We start from the raw sequence: 22657 nt of genomic DNA on the forward strand, positions 1-22657 counted from the left end.
TAATTCTATAAATTTTATATGTTTTTAAAACTTGCCCTACAAAATAACTGCAAAAGTCAAAGTAACAGTAAATATCAATTGAATCCAGACATGAGTTAGATAATTAGAGTTTACTAAAGTTTTTATCTTATCCATTTCGAAAAATAAGAAAGATATATATAAAAAGGGCTGGTTTGGCTTTTTTTTTTTTTTAAGATTAAATTTTTATACTTAAAAATGTACTTATTAAGTTTTAGACATTAATTCAATTTGAGCGATTAAGAACCTCCAATCTCTAGAGAATGATGGATGCATTTAATCTTTAATGATTGATGAGCTAGAAAAAGATACAATATCTTATTAATTGAGGAAAATTACTCCTATCATAACCACCAAAGTAACGGTAGAGATCAACTGACTTCATACACAATTTTAATGACTATTTTCTAAATATTTTCTAAAAAAATTAAAAAAAAAAGGAAAAGGTCATAGTAAAATAAAATTTTAACTTCAACAGCACTAACTTTCAAAGGAACTAAACTATGACGAAAGAAAGGTCCATAATACAAAACGTTAATAAAATCACGATACATATCAAAAATGTCATTTGAACCTAAAGAATCAATTTTCAAAAATTAAGAAAGTAGAATTTGATTTGAGATTTACAAAAGGTTTTTTTTTTACCATTCCATTTCTCTTTTGATTCCCTCAATTGTGTTAGAAAAAAGAAACAATAAATTTCAATTTGTTGTAGGGACAATTTTACCATAATAGCCGTGGGGGAAAAATATGATCCACAAAATGTCATCATCCTTCAATGAACACAATCATACACACAACACCATAATTTTTGTTCAAAAGAGACTCACACCCATTTGAAATGGCTTGATCAATTCAAAAGCATCCTATAAAGTAGTGGAGATTTTAGTAATTTAATTAAAAAAAGGTTAGTGGCCATTTCTTAAGTAAATATATAGTGAATTAATATTTTAATCTCATCTTTTCTTTTCTTTTTTCCCCTCAAAGAAGAAGACAAAGAAACAATTGTTACCAATTCAATAATAATGGGATTTAATAATGCTTAGTTATGATTACAAGCATGGTTAAAACCCAACAAAGGTGATTTCAAAGTCAATCTTAATACAAAAGTAGCTTTGTTCTTTGTTGTCCTTTTTTGGACAAATTTAAATACTTCGACTGAAAATGGGATACATATTTCATCCTGCAATGCTACTTTTCTCACAAATGTTAGGTTGAATTTCTATCCACATGTTATTGAATTTGATGTCGAGATAGAGAGATGAATCTACGCGTTATTGCAAAAAAATCAACAAATTATAAAAAGTAGTAACATATTAAGACATAATATTAGTTTTAAAAATTTTGAACTTATTAAAAAAAAGTAGTAAAATGTCTATTTGTTAATTTATATTTAAATTATAAATTTTTCATTTTTATAATCTTTCTAGAAATATATATCCATCCATATTGATATTTTCCATGACATTTTCATAAAATTGAGACATCAATATTTCATATTTCCATTGACATCGCCCTTTTAACATTTTGGTTGATTTTTTTTTTTTAAATCGGAAGGAAAAGTTCTCGCACGGTTGTTGATTTTGTAGTTTGGATTGGAAAATTTGAAGTGTGTTGTTTTCAACTAGAGAGAGTGGTATTGTTTGTTTGATTTTTGTTTATTGTTCAAGCTTTACTTTAAGACAATGAGAACACAAAATTTTAAGGGAGGAAATTTCAAATTTTTGTTTGTTATAAGATGTGGGTAGTTTGTTATTAGAAAGGTTAAATTGTATTATTTGTCATTTCTTTATACTTATATTTTTTTGTTTGTCCATGTATTTTAATTTGTTGGGTGATCCATGGGCATCCAAAAGTTGTTGGTTACATCAATGGTCCACATTGCTTCAGCCTCTTTTTTATACAATTTTTAATTAACACCAAAAATTCATGGAAGGACTTATTGAGATCAATAAATTGAAGTATAGAAGACAAAATTACCAATTTCAAAAATATAGGCATGATAGTCACGCAAACATTATTAATAAAATCGTTTAAAGGCGTGTAGGCACGAAATTGCCACTAACATTACAAATATGAAAAATTGTAGCAGGTAGCAAAAATTTTTATGTATTTCAAAATATGTCACATGTTTTTTAAATTTTCAAATATAGAAAAAATTTTCACTGATATACTATACTCATATCAACAGTATATCAGACGCTCATATCAGTAGTACATTATATGTATATCACATACATATTACACAGACACTCATATTAGTAGTATATCATATGTATATCACATACATATTGCAAGTATATCAGACACTTATATATTAGTAGTATGTCATATTTATATCGCATACATATATCAATAGTCAGATATATTCCAAATATATTACAGATATATTACAGATGTATATCATTTGTGTAAAATTGTCATTTTAAAATTGGACCTCTGTTGTTATTTTTTTTTAAAGTGTGATACTTGAAAGAATTAAATGTGGTTACTATTTTTCTAATTTTACTAACAAAAAAAAACATTTTAAGTAAGAGTTTTGGTTGTTTTGTAATGAAAATATATAATCATATATGTTTGGGGATGAAAATACCCTGGACACGTGGAGGACCCCTATTGGTGCTCCAAGATGACTCATGAGTCATGCCCAGCTCGGATGGTCGAAACCACCACTACTAGCATTGATACATGCTAAGTATGGGGGCTGAGGTGAACCTGGCCAAGGTCCGACTACCGGGAAGTTCGGTAGGGGCCGATGCGAATTACTGACAGTGGCGTGATTATCGGGCATAATCGTCGGTCCCGAGATTACCGGGCGTAACCGACGATCCCGAGATTACCGAGTGTAACCGTTGCGAGATTAGCGGGACTACCACCCATAAGTAGAGGACTTCACTCCACGATCAGGTAGGATGATTTTTGACCTCGAACTAAACCGGGAATCCGACCTATACTGACTTGATCGTTGGAGTGCTCACCTTTTTGTGCAGGTCCGCCCAAGTGTTCAGATCGGTCCGGAGGCCGAGTTCGAGCTGCAATCAGAAATACACCCTTGTGCATATCCTTGCATAAACATTTGGCGCCAGCTGTGGGGACGACAATCTAAGTCATCCCAATTCTTTTAAACCAACACGCGAGCGACCATGGTTCAACCAGCGAACTCGACCAATACGACAGATCGAAGGACTCTAGCTGCCAGCGATGCCCACTAGAGGGAGGTCGGAGCAGCAGCGGTAGAGGGGCAAGGTCACGACGGCCTAGCAACGGAACCCCTCCGCAGGTCGGCACGGATCACCGTGCCTGCCCTACCGCCTGCGCACCCGAGGACGTCCAAGGCCACCCGTGGCCGAGGTGGGACCTCTAAGAAGGGCGCCCGGGGTCCAGCCCCGGCTCCAACAAGCGAGAACTTTGATGCACTCCAGATAGAGATGGAGGCAATGCGCACACAAATGCGCACCATGGAGGAAATGTATAACGAAATGATGCTAGCTGCAGGTGCAGGGTCCCGATCTGAAAATCGAGTGACGCGCGTGGACGTACGCGAGCAGAGGGGTTCCCACCTCGGCCGAGCCGAGGGGGAACGTCCCGAAGACAACGAGAGCGAGGGGTACACTCGCCAGAGGGGAGACATCCGTGAGCATGTCAACCGAAAGAGAGGCTTGTCTCTCCGAAAAGGGCAGTCACCATCCCGCTCACACAGGAGCTCCAACCAGCAGGCTGAATCCTCTCACAATCCCGCAGGGATAATCACAAGGGAGGAGTTCGACCAGCTGAAGGGGGAGCTCAATGCTCAGGTGGAGGCCTTAAAGGCCAAATGTGAGCAGAAAGACGATTCACTGAACGATGGCGACTTGGGAGAATCGCCTTTCACCTCGGACGTTTTGGAAGCATCAATCCCTCCGAAGTTCAAAGCTCCCACCGTGAAGCCTTATGATGGGACGAAGGACCCCAAGGACTATGTTAAGGTCTTTGAAGGCCTCATGGACTTCCAAACGGCATCAGACGCAATCAAATGTCGCGCCTTTCAGATCGCGCTTACTGGCAGCGCGCGATTGTGGTACCGGAGACTGCCAGCAAGGTCGATCTCGACCTACTCTCAGCTGAGAAGGGAGTTCCTCGCCTAATTCTCTTCTCGGCACTATGACAAAAAGACAGCGACCCATCTCGCCACCATCAGGCAGAAAGAGGGTGAGACGCTGCGGGAATATGTCACCAGATTCCCAGAGGAGCAGTTGAAGGTCGCACACTGCTCCGATGACTCGGCCATGTGTTATTTCCTCACCGATCTAGCCGACGAAGCCCTCACGGTGAAACTTTGAGAGGAGGCCCCGGCCACCTTCGCTGAGGTGCTTCAGAAGGCGAAGAAAGTCATCGATGGACAGGAGCTCCTCCGAACCAAGCAGAAGTGGAAAAGGTGAAAGGGCAGATCCCAAGTCCAAGGACAAGGGATCCTTTTCCAACGGCCGAGCTGAGTGTCGAAGGGCTGAGAGCGGACCTACCAGGAGCCGACTTTACGAACGCTTCACCCCGACCACGATTCCAATTTTCGAGATCCTAACAAACATCGAGGAATCCTGAATGGAAAAACTACTCAAGCGTCCTGAGAAGCTTCGGGAGCCCCGGAGAGGCGCAGCAAGGACAAGTATTGCCGATTCCATCGGGAGCACGGCCATAACACGTCAGACTGCTGGGAGTTGAAGCGCCAAATTGAGGATCTAATTAAGGATGGCTACTTCAAGAAATTTGTGGGAGAGCCCAGGACCAGCTCAGCAGAGAAAAAGGAAAAGCGAAAGCGTTCAAGGACGCCGCCCCGGCGCACTGACCGACCTGCGGTCATCAATACCATAAAAGAAAGGAGTTAGCCCGTGCAGCCAGGCGCGGGGTGTGCATCATCAGGGAGCAGAAGCCGACCTGCCCAATCACCTTCGACGGTGCAGACTTGGAGGGGGTCCACCTGCCCCACAATGATGCACTTGTGGTTGCTCCCTTGATTGATCATGTGGTGGTCAGGAGAGTGCTGGTAGACGGGGGCGCATCCGCTAACATCCTGTCCTTACCGACCTACTTCGCCTTGGGATGGACGAGGTCGCAATTGAAGAAAAGCTCGACACCGCTGGTTGGGTTCTCTGGAGAATCGGTCATCCCAGAGGGTTGCATCGACTTGCCGGTCACGCTGGGGCAGGACCGAACTCGGGTCACTCAAATGGCCGAGTTCGTGGTAATTGACGGTAGATCGGCCTATAACGCCATCTTTGGGAGACCCATCATCCACTCATTTCGGGCCATTCCCTCAACACTTCATCAAGTTTTGAAGTATCTCACCCCCAATGGCGTGGGCACGGTCCGCGGAGAACAGACCGCTTCGAGGGAGTGTTATGCCTCCGCACTCAAAGGCTCATCGGTCTGCGCCCTCGAAACTCTCGCCGGTAGGGATGGGACGCTCGAGTTCGAGGCCGACCTGCCGAGGAAGGAGTTTGCCGCACCCACTGAGGAGCTCGAGCTTGTTCCTCTGCTTAGTCCCGAGAAGCAGGTAAGCATAGGAACCAAGCTGGGGGCCACCGACAGAGAGGAGCTAATCCACTTCCTCAGATCCAACTCGGACGTCTTTGCGTGGTCCCATGAGGACATGCCTGGCATTGACCCACGAATTATGACGCATCGCCTCAGCATAGATCCATCATTCCGACCTGTGAAACAAAAGAGAAGACCTATAAACAAGGAAATGAGTGATGTAATTGTTGAGGAAGTTAACAAACTTTTGAAAGCTGAATACATAAGAGAAATTTCGTATCTCGAGTGGCTCTCCAATGTTGTATTAGTTAAAAAATCTAACGGCAAGTGGAGAATGTGCGTAGATTTTACGAACTTAAATAAGGCATGCCCGAAAGATTGTTTCCCACTGCCGAGGATTGACCAGCTCGTGGACGCCACAGCCGGGCACGAGCTGCTCACCTTCATGGACGCCTACTCTGGGTACAACCAAATCAAGATGCATGTCCCGGATGAAGGTCATACCGCTTTCATAACAGACCAAGGTCTGTACTACTACAAGGTCATGCCCTTCGGATTAAAGAACGCAGGAGCGACCTACCAAAGAATGGTGAACAAAATGTTCGCCAAGCAGATCGGCCGGAATATGGAAGTGTATGTGGACGACATGTTTGTCAAGAGCAAGCAGTCTAAGTCGCATCTCTCCGATCTAACCGAAGCCTTCGAGGTTCTGAGGGCATATCAAATGAAGCTCAACCCCGCTAAGTGTGCCTTTGGAGTCTCTTCGGGAAAATTCCTCGGCTTCATGGTGAATAACCGGGGAATCGAGGCCAACCCCGAAAAGATTAAAGCCATGTTCGAGATGGAGGCACCGAAGACGCTGAAGTAGCTTCAGTGTCTCAATGGCAGGATTGCGGCCCTGAGCCGGTTTGTTTCAAGATCGACAGATAAGTGCCTTCCTTTCTTCAAAATCCTACGAAAGAAAGGGTCGTTTGAATGGACAGCGGAGTGCGAGCAAGCGTTCAAGCAATTGAAGAGCTACCTCTGTTCGGCACCTTTGCTCGCCAAGCCCATGCCGGGGGACAAGCTCCAATTGTACTTAGCAGTGTCTGACAGTGCCGTCAGCTCGGCCCTAATCAGGCAAGATGAAGCGCGGCAAAACCCGGTCTATTACACAAGCAAGGATATGACCGAAGCCGAGACTAGATACCCTCAGATGGAGAAGTTGGCTCTCGCTTTGGTCACCTCGGCCCGACGGCTTAGACCATACTTCCAAGCCCATACGGTGGTTGTGCTCACTAACTTGCCCCTAAAAAGCATCTTCCATAAGCCGGAAGCTTCCGGACGCCTAATGAAGTGGGCAATAGAGCTAAGTGAGTACAACATCCAGTTCGAACCCAGAACTGCGTTGAAAGGACAAGCAGCGGTAGATTTCATAGTCGAGCTCACACCACCTTCCGAGCTGAGCGAGTCCGACCTACCTTGGACAGTCTATGTCGACGGATCCTCCAATGAAAAGGGGTGCGGAGCCGGGGTCCTCTTGCTCGGACCAGGGGGTGAGCGATTTGAGTATGCCTTGCGGTTCGGCTTCCGAACTTCTAACAACGAGGCTGAGTATGAAGCATTTATTGCCGGCCTACGAATCGCTAGAGCATTGGGGGCCTCTTGTGTTAAGGTCTTCAGTGACTCCCAGCTGGTTGTGAGCCAGATCAAGGACGAGTACCAAGCCAAAGACACCCGGATGGAGAAATATTTGGGCAAGGTCAGATCGTACCTCGCCCAGTTTCGAACTTACAAAGTAAGCCGGATTCCGCGAGCAGAAAATTCTAATGCTGACGCCTTGGCCAAGTTAGCATCGGCGTACGAGACCGACCTGGCCAGGTCTGTCCCCGTTGAGATCTTAGATAATCCCTCGATCTCAGAGCCAGATCTGATGGAGATCGGCGCTCCAGAATCCTCATGGATAGACCCGATCGCGGACTTCATTAGGGGCAAATCATCACGAGACCGCAAGGAGCGCAGGAAGTTGGCAAGGCGGGCAGCTCGGTTCGTGGTCCGAGATGGGGTATTGTACCGACGTGGCTTTTCCCTGCCTCTATTGAGATGCCTAACCCCTGAAGAGGGCTTGTACGTCCTCAGAGAGATCCACGAAAGAGTGTGCGGCAATTACTCAGGCACCCGATCGCTGTCAGCCAAAGTGATCCGACAAGGATACTATTGGCCGACCCTCAGCCAGGATGCCAAGAAGTTCGTTAGAACTTGCGACAATTGCCAACGCTACGGAACCATAATCCACCAACCTCCCGAGCTGCTCACCCCCATCTCGGCCCCGTGGCCATTCGCGCAGTGGGGGGTAGATATCATCGGTCCTTTCCCTTTGGGCAAGGGCCAGACCAAGTTCGCTGTGGTTGCTGTGGATTACTTCACCAAGTGAGCCGAGGCCGAGGCGCTCTCCCACATAACGGAATCCAGAGTCACGTCCTTCGTATGGACGAATATCATATGTCGCTTTGGTATACCGCAGGCCATCGTGACAGACAATGGGAAGCAGTTTGACAACGCCAAGTTCAAAGACTTTTGCAGCAAACTTGGCATAAGTCATCTTAGCTCGTCCCCCGCACATCCGCAAGCAAATGGGCAGGTGGAGGCAGTCAACAAGACCATCAAGCGGGGCATCAAACTTAGACTGGACTCCAAGAAAGGCAGGTGGGCCGAGGAGCTATCAGAGGTTCTGTGGTCGTACCAGACCACCCAAAGAGAATCGACGGGTGAGACCCCGTTCTCCCTGGCCTTCGGCTCCGAAGCTGTAGTCCCGGTTGAGATCGACATGCCATCTGACAGAGTAGAGCATTACGAGCCTACGGCAAATGAGGAAGAGTTGCTCCTCAACCTCGACTTGTTGGAAGAAAGAAGAGCAGTGGCCCAGCTACGCCTAGCGGAATATCAGGGCAGAATGGCCAGACATTACAACGCCCGCGTTCGACCTCGGACCTTTCAGGTCGGACATCTGGTCTTAAGGAGGGTCCAAACCCATGTGGGTGCCCTTGATCCGGCCTGGGAGGGCCCGTTTGAGGTCAAGGGCATAGTCCGACCTGGGACGTACGTATTGGCCGATCTGAAAGGAGATGTCCTCGCGCACCCATGGAACGCGGAGCACCTGAAGCGTTATTATCCCTGATATGCCAAAAGTATTTTCAATGAATCTGTAAAGACTGTTCCAAAAGAATTATGATCGGAATAAATGTGATGATTTAATTTCATGCTTCCGAGTCGACCAGAAATTAATCGGGGGCCACGGACTCCCACGCGATCACATGCCAGCAGTCGGTTAAAATTCAATCCTCCAAAACCTAAGGGTACGAGGTGCGATGTCGAAGCCACTGATGAACTTAAAATTCAAACCTTCAAGGTAAAGGGACGATGTGAAAAGTTCAAAGTGGTCAAGCCTCCGAACTTGAGGGTACGAGGAGCGATGTGAAGAATAGCTACGGACTTGGGATTTTAGCCTTTTAACGTTTTTAAGTTAAGAGTGCGATGTTAAAAAATCCAGAGTTAGTACAATGCATTGAATGCTAGACAGAGATTCAAATTCGAACTTTCAAATTATTTTAATTAAAGGTGCGACCTCAAAAGTAAGAGGTGCGAGGTGACATTGGCCGCAGTTCAGGGAAAGCAAAAAAAAGATGTTGCCGACGACAAAGTAAAAACAAATGGGAGCCTCTTTATTGAATGGAGAGCAGAGCAAAGGCTTATAGACCTTGCAGCTCTACCCTGACACTTACAAACAAAGAAGGAAGAGAAGAGAGATAGAGAAAAGCCTCATGAAGGATGATCGCCTAAGAGTCCGCCTGAGGAGTGCCCTCTTGTGCAGCGCCGACCTGGTCCTCTTCGAGGTCGGAGTAGTCAGAGTCCAGATCTCTGACATACTGATCCACCAACGCTTGGGGGCCAGGGGTGCCGCCAGGCCCAGACGCCCACTTCTCGGCATACCTCCTTTTCAGACCGCTGTGATCGATCTGAAGGTCAGGCATGTCGGAAGCAATGCCCTTCATGAGGAACTTGAAGCCCGCGTCAGAGAAGTCCTTGGCAAATCCATCAAAGTCAAGATGCTGCCTAAACGATTCCTCCAGTAAGACTCCATTGCTGAGGCGCTCCTTCGCCGCCTCCAGCTCGGTAGTCGCATGCTCCAACTCCTTATCCTTCGCTTCAAGCGCCTGGAGCATGTCGTCCTTCTCCTTCAGGAGTTGAAACTTCTCCTTCCCTAAGCCCCTGGTGATAGCGTGTGCAGCTCGGAGTTGGGCCTTGCGCCTGTCCTCTTCCTTCTTCAGCAGCTCATCCTTCATGGTGGAGGAAGCAGCCTCAAAGGCAGCAGAGAACTCCTCTTTCTCCCTTGCTGCCAAAACTTCCCTCTCATCCAGCTCGGCCTTTACAGCCAGAGCCGATTGAATGGAAGCAACGAACGCCTGAGAAACGGTACAAGGAAAAGGTTAGACCGAGCTACTTGTTAGGTGAAATTAAGCAAAAATGGGGACGCTAGTCTTACCTCGGCGGCGTAGTCGATGGCCCTCTGCAGAACAGACCCAGGGTCGCTCACAAATTTGGACACCCTCCTTAGGCAGCGGTCCAAACTTGCAGCTGAGATGCGGGACACCTGGTCCCTCACCCCGGAACTTGACGGCTCAACTCTGAACCGTGCCGTCACGTCGAACTTCCCGCCCATCCTGGCCGCGGGATCGTCCACGCGATCTGCGAAGCTCGCAGGCAAGACCCTACAAGCTCCGACCTCCAAGGGGGAGGTCGTCTTCTTTTTCTTCCTCCTTCGCTTCTGAGGGACTTCCTCCCTCACCTCCTCGCCCAAAGGCAGGGCGTCCACCGCCTCGGTCTGATCCCTGGGGCGCTTCTCCCTCGAGGGACCCCCAGAAGACTCCAGCTCGATCACTGGGGCTGGATCTTCCGAGGCAGGCCCTGCCACAGCAGGGATGGCGGGTTTCGAACTCTGGGCGGCCTCAAGAGCATGGGCTCGGCCCTTGGACTTGCGCTTCACGCTGCTTGCAAATCCGCAAACCATGGCTGCAAAATAAAAACAGGGGTCAGCACAAGGTTAGAGGGAAAAGGGGGGGGAAGCAAGCTCGGCATACCAAGTTCGGAGTTCGGCCTCGAAGATTCAATGGGACGAACTGCAGGATTGTAATCTAGCAGCCCGGACTCGCGCAGTAGCACGTCGGTCACCAGGGTTCCGACCTTCCTACCCCTCGGAAAGCGCTCCTTGTAATATTTCAACGTGTCGAAGGAGGCTTGCGTAAGCTCGGGGACTGGTCGGATTGAAACTGCACGAAGACAAAATCCGAGTTAGACCTGAATGGCAGAAAAGAAAATTTCAGAAAGCAAGAACTACTCTGTACCTAGGTTCCCAAACCTAGTGGGGACGTCGAAGAATGAACGACCTGACTCGTCCTTTGCGAGCCATTCCCCAGAAGCGTAGAACCACTTCCTCACCCATCCCTTGATGGAGGTCGGCCCTTTAACTATACCGCCTGCGCCTTTTCTTGCTCACATATAGAACCGACCAGGCTTCTTAGCTATCCTTTTCGCTTCGAAGCACGCGAGGAGCTGGTCTACGTCCAACAGCTCGGCTTCCTCACTATCCCGAGCTCGTAGCCAAAAAAGGATGGCCAAAGCGAAAATGACACCCCACCCATTGGGGGCCACTTGAGCCGGAGCCAACTCAGTCCGAAAGAGAAATTCTTGGACAAAAGGGTGAAGGGGAAGTCTGAGGCCGTACTCAAACATTTTGAAGTAGAGAGTGACCCATCCCTCTGGAGGATTGTCAGCTCTCTCCCCCTCCTCCGGGAGCCTGAGGAAGATGTTCTCAGGGATAGCGAACCCCCTACGAAGAGATCCGAGGTAGTGCTCAGGTATCCTAGAAGGGTATTCCAAACCCTGACCTGAAGTGGAGGCGTCACTATCCTCCCCGTCATCGGAGAATCTAAAGTTTTCTATCTCCTCGAGCTCGGACTCTAACTTACGAGCTAAGTCCTCATCGGATCCTAAGTTGCTGCTATAAGAGGACGACATGGCAACTACGTTCGAAAGAGAGTGAGGGAAGAGACCGACCTACCAAGGGTTCGAGCTGCCTTCAGATCGAACTCCAAGAATTCAGGAAATGTAAGGTATGACCTGCAGGATTGGGGGCATTTATAGCCCGTCGGAAGAATTTCCCCACCGTACACGTGTAATCGACGAGCGGCAAGGATCCTCCCTAAGATTCGAAGCATCGGAATATTTGAATATTCCGACGATAAATCTCCCGCGACGGTTATATTTTCCCACGAATAGGAAGTCGCCACGCGTCCAAAGCAAATCGAATGAACTTCTCTGCCAGGTCGAGATCGGACCAGATAGAGAGGGGGCCAATGTTTGGGGATGAAAATACCCTGGACACGTGGAGGACCCCTATTGGTGCTCCAAGATGACTCATGAGTCATGCCCAGCTCGGATGACCGAAACCACCACTACTAGCATTGATAGATGCTAAGTATGAGGGCCGAGGTGAACCTGGCCGAGGTCCGACCTACCGGGAAGTTCGGTGGGGGCCGATGCGAATTACTGACAGCGGCGTGATTATCGGGCATAATCGTCGGTCCCGAGATTACCGGGCGTAAACGACGATCCCGAGATTACCGAGTGTAACCGTTGCGAGATTAGCGGGACTACCACCCATAAGTAGAGGACTTCACTCCACGATCAGGTAGGATGATTTCTGACCTCGAACTAAACCGGGAATCCGACCTATACTGACTTGATCGTTGGAGTGCTCACCTTTTTGTGCAGGTCCGCCCAAGTGTTCAGATCGATTCGGAGGCCGAGTTCGAGCTGCAATCAGAAATACACCGTTGTGCATATCCTCGCATAAACAATATACTTTTAAACTTTCATATATATTTGATATATAGTCAAGAAAATAATTCATTGGAAGGCTGTTACAATATTGAGCGGAATTTTGAATATTAAAAAATTCAATATAAGTTGCTTAACAATATTTGAATCTAAAAATCTATCTCTCAAGAATTAAAATATTTGTCCATATCCATCAATCTATCAACATTGATATTAATAATCAATATTATTGGTAACTCGTATAAATATCGATTAAACATTAAAAAAGAATTATGAATTAATCATGAATATAAAATACAAATAATAAAATTGATAATTTATATAAAAAAGAAAAATGGTTTTAAAAAAATCTATCCCTGTGTTTCAGAAGCCTATGTAGCCTCTAATTATCTTCTCTGCATTTCCAAGGAGCATATCATTTAGATTAAGATCTAAATATAGAAGTTGATACTTTCAAAAAAAAATTATAGAAGTTGATAAGTCTTGCAATGGAAATATGAGCCAACTATATATAATAATATATAAGCTATTAAGTATTAAAATATGCATATAGCTTAATTAATTACTATTTTACTTTTGTAACTTAATTAAAGCTCGACCAAAAACATATTATTATTAATTAATATATAATGGTTGGACTTTAGATCGTATAAATTATATATAGAGAATAGAAAACTAATCCTCTAGGTGGAGTCCCAAACAAAGGTTGGTAGCGCCTAACTAAGACAAAAAAGCAACATGCTATGCAAATTTAAAAGGAAATTTTTCTTGGAATAGTTACATTTTTGTAATTTTGGGGTTGCGATGTCCATATATTCGTAGAAAGAATATTAATATGGCGATTAATAGATAACAAAAAGATAACTTTGATATTATATTATTAGAATATAAAACTAACAGGTTGCTCCAATTTCACTCATTTGGTTGTTAAGATGTTTTAGTCGTGTCATGCGTCTTTGAAATGTTAACCTATTTAAGAATCTCTTATCTATGCTTACTTTTAACGACCTAGAAATATTCTACTGATATTAACATGCCTTTTTTCGTCTTGTGTGATTTAGAAGAGTCTTATCAACTTCTGTGAATGATGAATCATATGGGAGACGTGAAAATAAAAAGTAACTGAGAAAGTTGAAATCGTCCCTGTAGGGAGAAAAAGGAAACATACCCAAACAAACAAGAGTGAATGACCATCCTCTTTGTTTTGTTGACATGGTGCCCCCTTTGCCCTTTCCCTTCATTGGGTCCACCACATTGTTTCCTTCCAAGCACCTACCCATCAACATTGCAAGGGAATAAAAACCAAATTCCACCCTAAAATTTCTATATCAAAACCCAACAACATGTAAAGAACAAAATTTTATATTTCAAATGAATGTGATGATATTTCCTCTCTAAGGCACCCAATATAGGACCCCCAATGAGTGGATAGTTTAGTCGGATCTAATCTCTTCTTTTTTAGCGATCGATAAATTGTACGTACGTATTTAGTAAATGATCCTCTAGTATTTTTAAACAGATTTTAAATATATTTATAGTTGTGGTTTTACAGTATAGTCATATATGATCGTAGAATCAATTAATTGTGTGATACAAACTAAGTAAATGTATCCCTTCTATCAATGGAACCGTATATTCTTAAATTTTTAAAACATAAGAGTATGGTTTTGTAAAACAATTAAATAACATGTATTTTTATATATCTCGATTTTTCATTTTGTTTATTGAAATTATATATATAAACATATAGTCATGCAATTCATTTATATATGAAATATTTCTATGCATGTCGAAAAACTTGTTAGACGACAGTTGAGTAAGTTCTAAGTTATAGTCCAACAATCAATAACAACCAAATTTTGAATCTTCAACTATAGTAGTTAAACTCTCGTTGGGAAATGTTAATTTCTTTTATATATAATTTTTCGATTTTAAATTTCACATTCTTATCTTTTGAAAATGTGTATTACAAGGAGGGGATTAAAATAATATAATTATTTGAAAATAGAAATCTAAAAAATATTACAAATAATAAAAATGATGGGAGATTAAAGTCGTGAATGAGAGGACAAAGAAGGGAGGGACATGTGGAAGGAGTATGACGTGTGACGTTGTTATTGGTGGAATCTTTATTAGCACTGAAACCAAAATAAGAGCGACAAGATCATATGGCTCGCACTGCAAAACCAGTCTAGTGGGCACACGGTTTTTCAAATAATGTACGTACGATTTTTTGGGCAAAATCACCTACGCTCGGCACTACAGTTTACTGTAAAATCATCTCTCTTTTTTTTCACCACCGGTAACTAATTTTAATCTTAAAAACTTTTAATTTTATCTCGTTTAAGATTTTAAAACTCTGGCGAGAGAAAAAGCTTAACAGAGCATAGTTGTTTTAAATATTAAATTATATATTTTTCCATATTTTTTGCATTAAGTCTAATATATCTCTATATTTTGAGTTGTTCTACATATTATATATAAAAGAATGTGTACTCATTCTACAAAATTATAACATTCATCGCGGTTTTAAAATAGTGGGTTTTTTTGCTAGCAAAAGTTTTAGGGCATATACGTTATTGTACTACCAGATCTATTTGTGAATTTTTATAAGCATGATACTATGAATTACTACCAATTTCAAAATTGGGAACTCGAGCCCCTAAACACGACGTAGGAATGAGATCAGATGATGCAGGAGTTATATGGATTTGAGAGATTGATTGTGCAAATAATCATTGTAATTACTTGTCAGTTATTGTAATAGGAAGAGATCGGTATAAAATGGAAACTTATGATTTAAATCATAAGCTTCGAAAACCCGAGAATCAAACAGATAAAAAGAATTTCTCACTAAAAAGAAAAATAATTCAAGAATAAAAGAAAAAGTGTAGCAAACATTAAAAGAGATGATCAAAACTATTACGACTAAATTACCTACTTATTCATCTCTACTCCATTTCTACTTCATTAATTCACTGGAAATTATATTACTTTACTTTATCTCATTTTCTTTTTAGGTTTAAAATGTTAATATCAATGGAAATATTGACATCTCAATTTTATGAGAATATCGATAAAATGACGTCAACAAATATTTCTTAAAAAAATTCAAAATAAAAATTCATAATGAAATTAACACTAAGCATTTTACCATTTTTAAATAAGTTATAAATTATTAATATTAATTATATGTCCATATTAATAATATTTTGTTGATATTGTTATATTTGTCCATGTTTTTTTTTCTTTACAATATTATGAAAATTTTGAACTCATATATATATATGAAAATTTCTGACACGTTAGACTGAAATTTTACTCCCTAGTTTGCACATTATAAGCTAGCATCAATGACATGAACTTAGAAAACATATATACAACTCAAAATTTATGGGTCAAAGCGAATGATAATTGACATATTTTCCCACCCTAGAAATTGTGAGTTCGAATCCCCACTTCGACATAAAAACACTCAAAAATTAGGGATGAATTTATTTTATTTTTATTTTTTGAAAAGGTCCTTTTTATTTCTTGAAAAGGTCTTATTAGACCAATGCTGAAAGTATAATGATATTAAAAAAAATCGTTGTACACAGTCGCCTAAAAATTTAAAAACAAATTCAAGTACAAAGAAGCCTAGGATTCCACTGAAATTAGGCCACTTAATAAATGCAATGCACAATCTTAATTTGACCATATTTCTTTTTCAAAGTCATTTTGGATTTTACACAAATCAACCCTTTTCTTTTTCTTGCCCTTTTTTAAAAGAAAAAACCATATTTTTTATAAGGACAGACTCACACACTTCCCAATTTCCATTCCCAAAATTATTTTAGGTAAAAAAAGGTTGATTCAATTGACATTTCATCTCAACAGTAAACTAAAAGAGGACCTAATTTTATTAAGGCATACAGCTAAATTAACAAAGACAGCTCTACTTTTGCCACTATGCACTTTTTATTTTAATTTGTAAAAGTACACCCAAAATATAACATGTCTAAATCTTCAGCCTTTTGTATCAACAATCATGTGAATTGTGATGGCCCATTTCTTAGATCTCATTCTCTCTTTAAATCATAATTCCATATATATACATACTCAATAATATGAGGAAAAAATCTTTATCACTGTTGTTGACTTGATGACCCTAATTAACCCACTCATTTTATCTCTTTGACAATTAAGTTTACATATCAACAATTGATCTACATGTCGGAATTGAACTGGAGATTCGAACCTCTAACTTTTCGATATATGTCTTACGTTTGATATGATTATTTTCAAATTTTGTCGATTGACTAACCAACTGATTTTTTCTAGTACGACAAATATGAGATATAGGAATTTAAATATTCGACCTCAAGAGAAGAGTATATCACTGAATTATGCCATGTTGGCACATAAATAAAATTGACATAAACCCTATAGTTTTAGACAAAATAGATGTAGTAAATTCAAGCTCTTCCTCTCTATCCAATAGCTTCCTTGTTCACACTGCCAATTTGGCCAACAGATGGGCAGCTCCATTCCTTGCTTTTTTGCACATGGAGATACTCTTTCATGTTGCTATATTGTTGGACAGTTTATAATGCCATATATTTATGTTATGTTAACAAGTTTTTTTTCTAAGATATACTATATATGTAATCTAGTTAGGAATTACAACAACTTGGAACTAATAATAATAATTTGGACAAATCAATGAATAAGGGATTACATTGTCCGCTTTGAACATAATCCCCACGACTTTGCTTTTGAGATCTCTCTCTACTTGAATGTTGAAAAGAAAAATTACAATTTGTACACTAATGGTAAATTTCAAACACATCAAAGAAAACATGAAAAAAGAAAGCTATTCCTATTTTCTTTTAAAACTTCCTGTAGAAGTATTTTCTAAACATGGCTTAATAAAATGAATGTCCAGCCAATCGATTAAGATCTACAATTTGTTTTGAGACCTCAAAGAAATAATTCGGAATGCAAAAAAATTAGAATATCAATTTAAATGAAAGAAATCCAAGTCACTCTTCCAGCTAAACTTACCAATGTGACAATATTTTGAGCATAAATTGGATTAGCAATGCCATCAAACTAATGATACCTCTGACCCAGCTTGTTTATTGGGTTAAAAAGAGGCTTGCATTAAAGCCAATAATAATCTCACTTTTTGATCCCATTCCACTAGCACCAAAACAGTGCCCTGCCAACAAAGTTTCAGAAACCCCAACTTATTCACATCCAAATTGACAATGACAATTCAGACGTAGAGAAAGGAAAATTTTCTTTTACTTTTTCTCGATTCCCAAACAGAGGTTAAAGATAATATACAAGCCATACCTACTTCAGAGTAAACTTTTTTTTTTTTGTTCCAAGTTTAAAAATGAACACTTAAGTCGTGGAAAATAACATGCTAATTAGACTTCGATGGCAGGACAAATTTATATTAGGGAGCAAAAATATATTAATAATTATTGTTGTTGAATGAATTCCTGACGTGGCTATCTCCTTCATCTCCCTCCCTCCTTTCTCTTTTTTCCTTCCTATTCTCTCCTCCAACAAACATTGCCACCCGCTCTCTGGGAGAACTAGATTTGGGACGAAAGTATCAGTTCCAAATCCATAAGACACAAAGGTGACTAGGAGCAGAACCTGTTGTGCACAACAGGGGCAAGCAATGACAACGTTTGCCGAAGACGAGGAATGAGATAGCCACGTCAACGATCCAACAAAAATAACATAAAATATATTTTTGCTACATCATCAAAGTCAAAGTCCACTATGCTAGTCTCTAAAACATATTCATTTTGAAACTTTAGATAGTCGCAAACTTAAACCTGAGAGAGCAAGTAAATCCAGAAACCAAAACTTACGCACATTGAAATTGACGATGACAATTCAAGGTCAGAAAAAAAGAAAAATTTTCCTTTCCTTTTTCTCATCTTCCAACCAAAAGTTACAGAAAATGCAAAAAAGATATACAAATCTTAACCGTTGGAGTAAAATTTTTTCCATCAATTTCCAAACAAATTAAATATTTTCCGATCTGCTCTGAGACAAGAAGAGCCAGCAGCGCGTGATTGCAGAGTAACCGACCAGGCTGAGAAAGCATGCACAATATATAGTATAGCATTCTCGGGCAGAGGAAGCATAATAGATAGGGGCTAATTACAATCAGATGAACTTTTTTTCTTTCCATGTTTCTTAATTAGTAGAAGGGAATGAGAGAACATATGTATAGACATATATATCTGATATTTGAAAGCAGAGTTTGGCACAAACCATGGACATAGCCGGAAGCATATGCTGAGACGTTTGGCTTGGCAGCTTATATGCTATGATCAGCTGAAATATGGTCCAGAATCCTAAAGTTGCTGCCAATTTTGGGCCTCCACTCTGTTCTTCCTCTCACAATCTCAGCCCCATTCTCGAATCGAAGCAAGTGACTGCACTCGACATCGCCAGCAGTTGCCAAAGTGCCAACATCCGTGCCAGTGACAGCGGTTAGGGACTGAATCACACTGTCCTTCCCGCATTCCCTCCGGTACTCCAAAGTGATGGAAGAAAGTTCGTGACTCTCTAAAATTGGCGGTGGAGCACTCTTTTGACCACAAGTTTAGAGATAACCAAGCTTTAGAAGAATAGTTGCAGCAAAAAAAATTTGGAGAAATATACTAGAGAAGATAAAAATACAAATGTGAAAAAGATAAACATTAATTTTGCCCACGGTAATAGATGAGAGGAAACTACGGATCATAGTAACTCAAAAGCCAAAGATAAAGAAATGTTAGTTAATCTACCTCAAGGATCCAGCCAATGTACTTCACATTATTAACATGCTGGTTGACATCTAAATCACTCCATTTTGGCTGCAGGTTAGAAATGAAAGTACCATGAGATGCAACTTCTAAGCAGATATAAGAACCACAAAAATTATAATTGAACCAAATGATAAGCATAACAACCAAACCCGCAGAATCATCCAGTGACACCTTTATTTTCTCAAACGTTTTAAAGCGAAAATGAAATAACTTACGGTCAAACCCATTCGAGCATTATCAGCTGTATCATCATCAACTTTTGAAAGTTTCCTGCCATCTTCCTCAATAACAGGAGGAGAATTCATAAAATAAGGCTCTATTTCTCTTCTCACTTCCTCAGGAATCTTTGACAACTTTCTTGTCTGTTTATTCATCATAACCCAGATACTTCATATTGCAAAGAGAAACTATATCAGTCAAATATGGTCAATAAATATGTTGTGACTTATAATAGAAAAAAGATTGCATGATCCACAACAGGTACGGGGAAAAAGGAAACCATATATTTCATCAGAAAAGGGGGAAACCTACCTGGAAGCTCTAGTCAAAGTGTCCCCAGTTTTGCAATCATACACAAGCCAATCTCGGCGCATACCATTCTTTCCCGAAGCACTGACCCAAGTGTCTACTTGAACAGCATCACCCCTATAAGCATAACAATCTCCAACATCTCATCCATGTAGTCAATAAAAGACATAAACAGAGGTCAGCTAGAACAGAAGGCACACAACTTGCCAGGCTTCAAGAATTTCAACATCAAAAAGAAAAAAGAAAAAAAAAAATTGGATAAGAAACCTTTTATAGAACATCAAAAAGAAAAATGTAAATCAAAGACCACTTCAGTGACTTGTTGAATTGTGAAAAGTCAAATATTTTTTTTATTACTTATTGTTGGAAGTGGGTAAATTTGAGGTGGATAGGTTATGTAGTTGCAACAAACAGTGTAAATACCACAAAAGTAACTTCAGGGGATAAGACAGAAAATGTAAAGTATTGAATTAAATTAAATAATGATCTCATTCTGCAAAGTAGAATCATAGGTGTTATAATGAATTCCTCTTTAAAAGAGTTTACCAAGTAGGGTAACGGTCTACCATAATCTGCATCTTGGTAACTACCCATATCAGGTTCTTTTTGCACATTTCTGGCGTAGAACCAAATCCATCACCTAGTAGCCCGGCAGTCTTAACATGATTAAGGGCAGTTTCCTGCAGTCAAATCCATAGAGTGGAAGGACTTAACTCAGTTTCATAAGCATACATAGTATTACAACTCATAGTTATTCACAGTAACAAAAGAATCCACCTCCAAAATCTTATAGTACCTGTAAATGATTCATTAAAGTCTCTATAGAAGCTGTACGATCAGCACCTATTTCGTATGATCTAATAGAGAAATTCTGGGTAAACACAAGACCATCCTGAACAATCCTTCCTAAACCAAATGGATCCATAAGCATGTCAGGCCGCCTAGGTTTCCAGTCGAGCATCATCCATTGCTTCTCCGCAGCTAAAAAGATAGTGGTAATAGCAGCAAGAAGCATGCTCCAATCAGGCAGCTGGTTAATAAAAGTTCGTGGGTGAGATGATGAGAGGTCATCCCCAGCCTTGACACCACCTACCGGTGTTGACAAACCAGCGGAACTTCCATTTATTTTGGGAGGGGCTTGGGCATTTGTCTTCACCTGAAGACTTCCAGAAGACAAAGGTTTTGACTTGATCCCCCCCAAATTCCCAGAGCCACCTCCAATTTTGGTGTTCTTTGCTCCAGAGTCAGAAGATGGAGAAGCAGTAGGATAAAATGCGGACGTAGCAGCAGTTGCTACCATTGTGAACTTCAAACAACAAAATCAGACATTTCAGTAACCAATAAATAGCTTGCACGCAATATTCACTGCTTATCAATGAAAGATTAAAAACAACAGAACCGAATTGCAGATCTTCAGCTTCAGTGTAATATAACATACAGAAAATATACCAAGTGAAAATAGCACCTAATCAGAAAAATTGAAGTGTAACAAAATACAGGACCAATTAAAAGTCCTTATGATTGAAAGATCCAGAAAATGGGCCAATTGCAAGAAGACTACATAAATGAACCGTGCCCTAAATTTGTAAACCTACTCTGTACAACTAATTTACCAAAGAAGGCAAATAAAAGCAGAAAAAAGTCATTCCAAGTGAAGAATAGTACAAAAGTTACTAGAACGAACAAAGACATGAAATAAATCATTTCATCAGAACCATGTGAGAATCTTACAGTGACTTATAAATGTAACTTCACTCTAGAGAAAATAAACTATACCTAAATACGTCGACAATAATTAAATAGTTTCAGTTGCAGCAAAAGTACGCCAGAAAAGGTTTGGAGCAGATGTTGAAAACAAAATTTTAAACCACAACACGATCATAGCCAAGAATTCCAATACACTCGTACCATCCCACTTCGCCCACTAATCCCGCGAAAAATACAACGAATACAAAGTAAATCAGCGACGAATGAAGACAAAATGAACAGATATTGCCGAAAATGAAGACACAGCGAGAACAAATTCAACTAAAAAACCAAAAGAAAAAACAACAGAAACATCACAATTCCAGAATATATCCAGTTCCATGACGACATTACTCAAAACCAAATGAACGCTACGCCACATCCTTGCATTTTATCATCCAAACAATAGAAGAAGATGCGAGTCCGTACCTGGAACAAGACGAGCAAATACTCAAAGCGATGCTCGTAACGGTGGCGGTGGAATCCAAACCAAATCCACAGCAACGCAACGCAACAAAAGAATGCAGGAAAACGACTACTGCAACATCCCGGATCCGCAAACAAACCGCTCTCCGTCGTCGATTTTAGGGTTTGCGATCGTTTTGGTCTCCGCGTGCTCCGCCGCTTTTCCCTCTTTTGAGGAGCTCCGATATTCGTTTTCCGAAAAGCAAAAATACGATTCCAGAGAGATGGTGTGTGCGACCGTATTGGCTGAGCCCAGGTCCCGCGACTTGATATATAGCAACCACCTGTCCTGGTCCCGCCCCGCCATTCTTTCAAATTTCCGAATTCGGCCACCTAGTTTCTCTTATTTACCATTTTGCCCCCCTCCTTCGTCCTTTTCCTTCAACGTTCCTTCCCGCATCCTCCAGCTCCCATCCTTCATTATTATTATTATTATTGCGCTCGCATTTATCGTTGCAAATTCCAAATTGGAAACATTTCTCTCTTTCCACGTATACCTATACTAGTAACGTACAATATTCACATAAATATATTTCTAACGTAAATACAAATAATTACCATTTATGACTAATTTAACCCATCAAATAAATTACAAATTTAGTTGGGTCAACTTTTATGTTCTTATCTAATATCTCTCAGGTAAAATATATTTTTGGTCTTTTGTTTTTTATTTGATCTTTAAAATTTAAATT

At 41.1% G+C, this 22657-nt stretch overlaps 1 protein-coding gene across 1 annotated transcript; it reads right to left on the reverse strand.

Moving 5' to 3' along the window:
* Window positions 1–18255: 18255 nt before the first annotated feature.
* On the reverse strand, window positions 18256–22224 carry LOC111025297 (palmitoyl-acyl carrier protein thioesterase, chloroplastic). Its single transcript, XM_022303141.2, has 7 exons — window positions 21930–22224; window positions 20551–21060; window positions 20301–20434; window positions 19758–19871; window positions 19442–19613; window positions 19206–19274; window positions 18256–19006 (listed from the first exon to the last, which is right to left on the reverse strand). The coding sequence occupies exons 2-7, from the start codon at window positions 21052–21054 to the stop codon at window positions 18734–18736; spliced, it is 1266 nt and encodes a 421-aa protein (XP_022158833.1). The 5' UTR covers window positions 21055–21060; window positions 21930–22224; the 3' UTR covers window positions 18256–18733.
* Window positions 22225–22657: the final 433 nt, after the last annotated feature.

Source organism: Momordica charantia (assembly GCF_013281855.1).
Source record: "Momordica charantia cultivar OHB3-1 chromosome 8 unlocalized genomic scaffold, Mcharantia_2.0 BLBB01000008.1, whole genome shotgun sequence".
Lineage (NCBI taxonomy): Eukaryota > Viridiplantae > Streptophyta > Magnoliopsida > Cucurbitales > Cucurbitaceae > Momordica > Momordica charantia.

What these genes read in the sequence shown, in the direction of transcription:
- LOC111025297 (XM_022303141.2), bottom strand. Translation starts at nt 21,054, where the DNA reads ATGGTAGCAACTGCTGCTACGTCCGCATTTTATCCTACTGCTTCTCCA. An exon ending in ATGCTCGAATGGGTTTGACC is followed by an intron (nt 19,275 to 19,441) that starts GTAAGTTATTTC and finishes TCTAACCTGCAG; the next exon opens with CCAAAATGGAGTGATTTAGA. An exon ending in ACATTGGCTGGATCCTTGAG is followed by an intron (nt 19,007 to 19,205) that starts GTAGATTAACTA and finishes TGTGGTCAAAAG; the next exon opens with AGTGCTCCACCGCCAATTTT.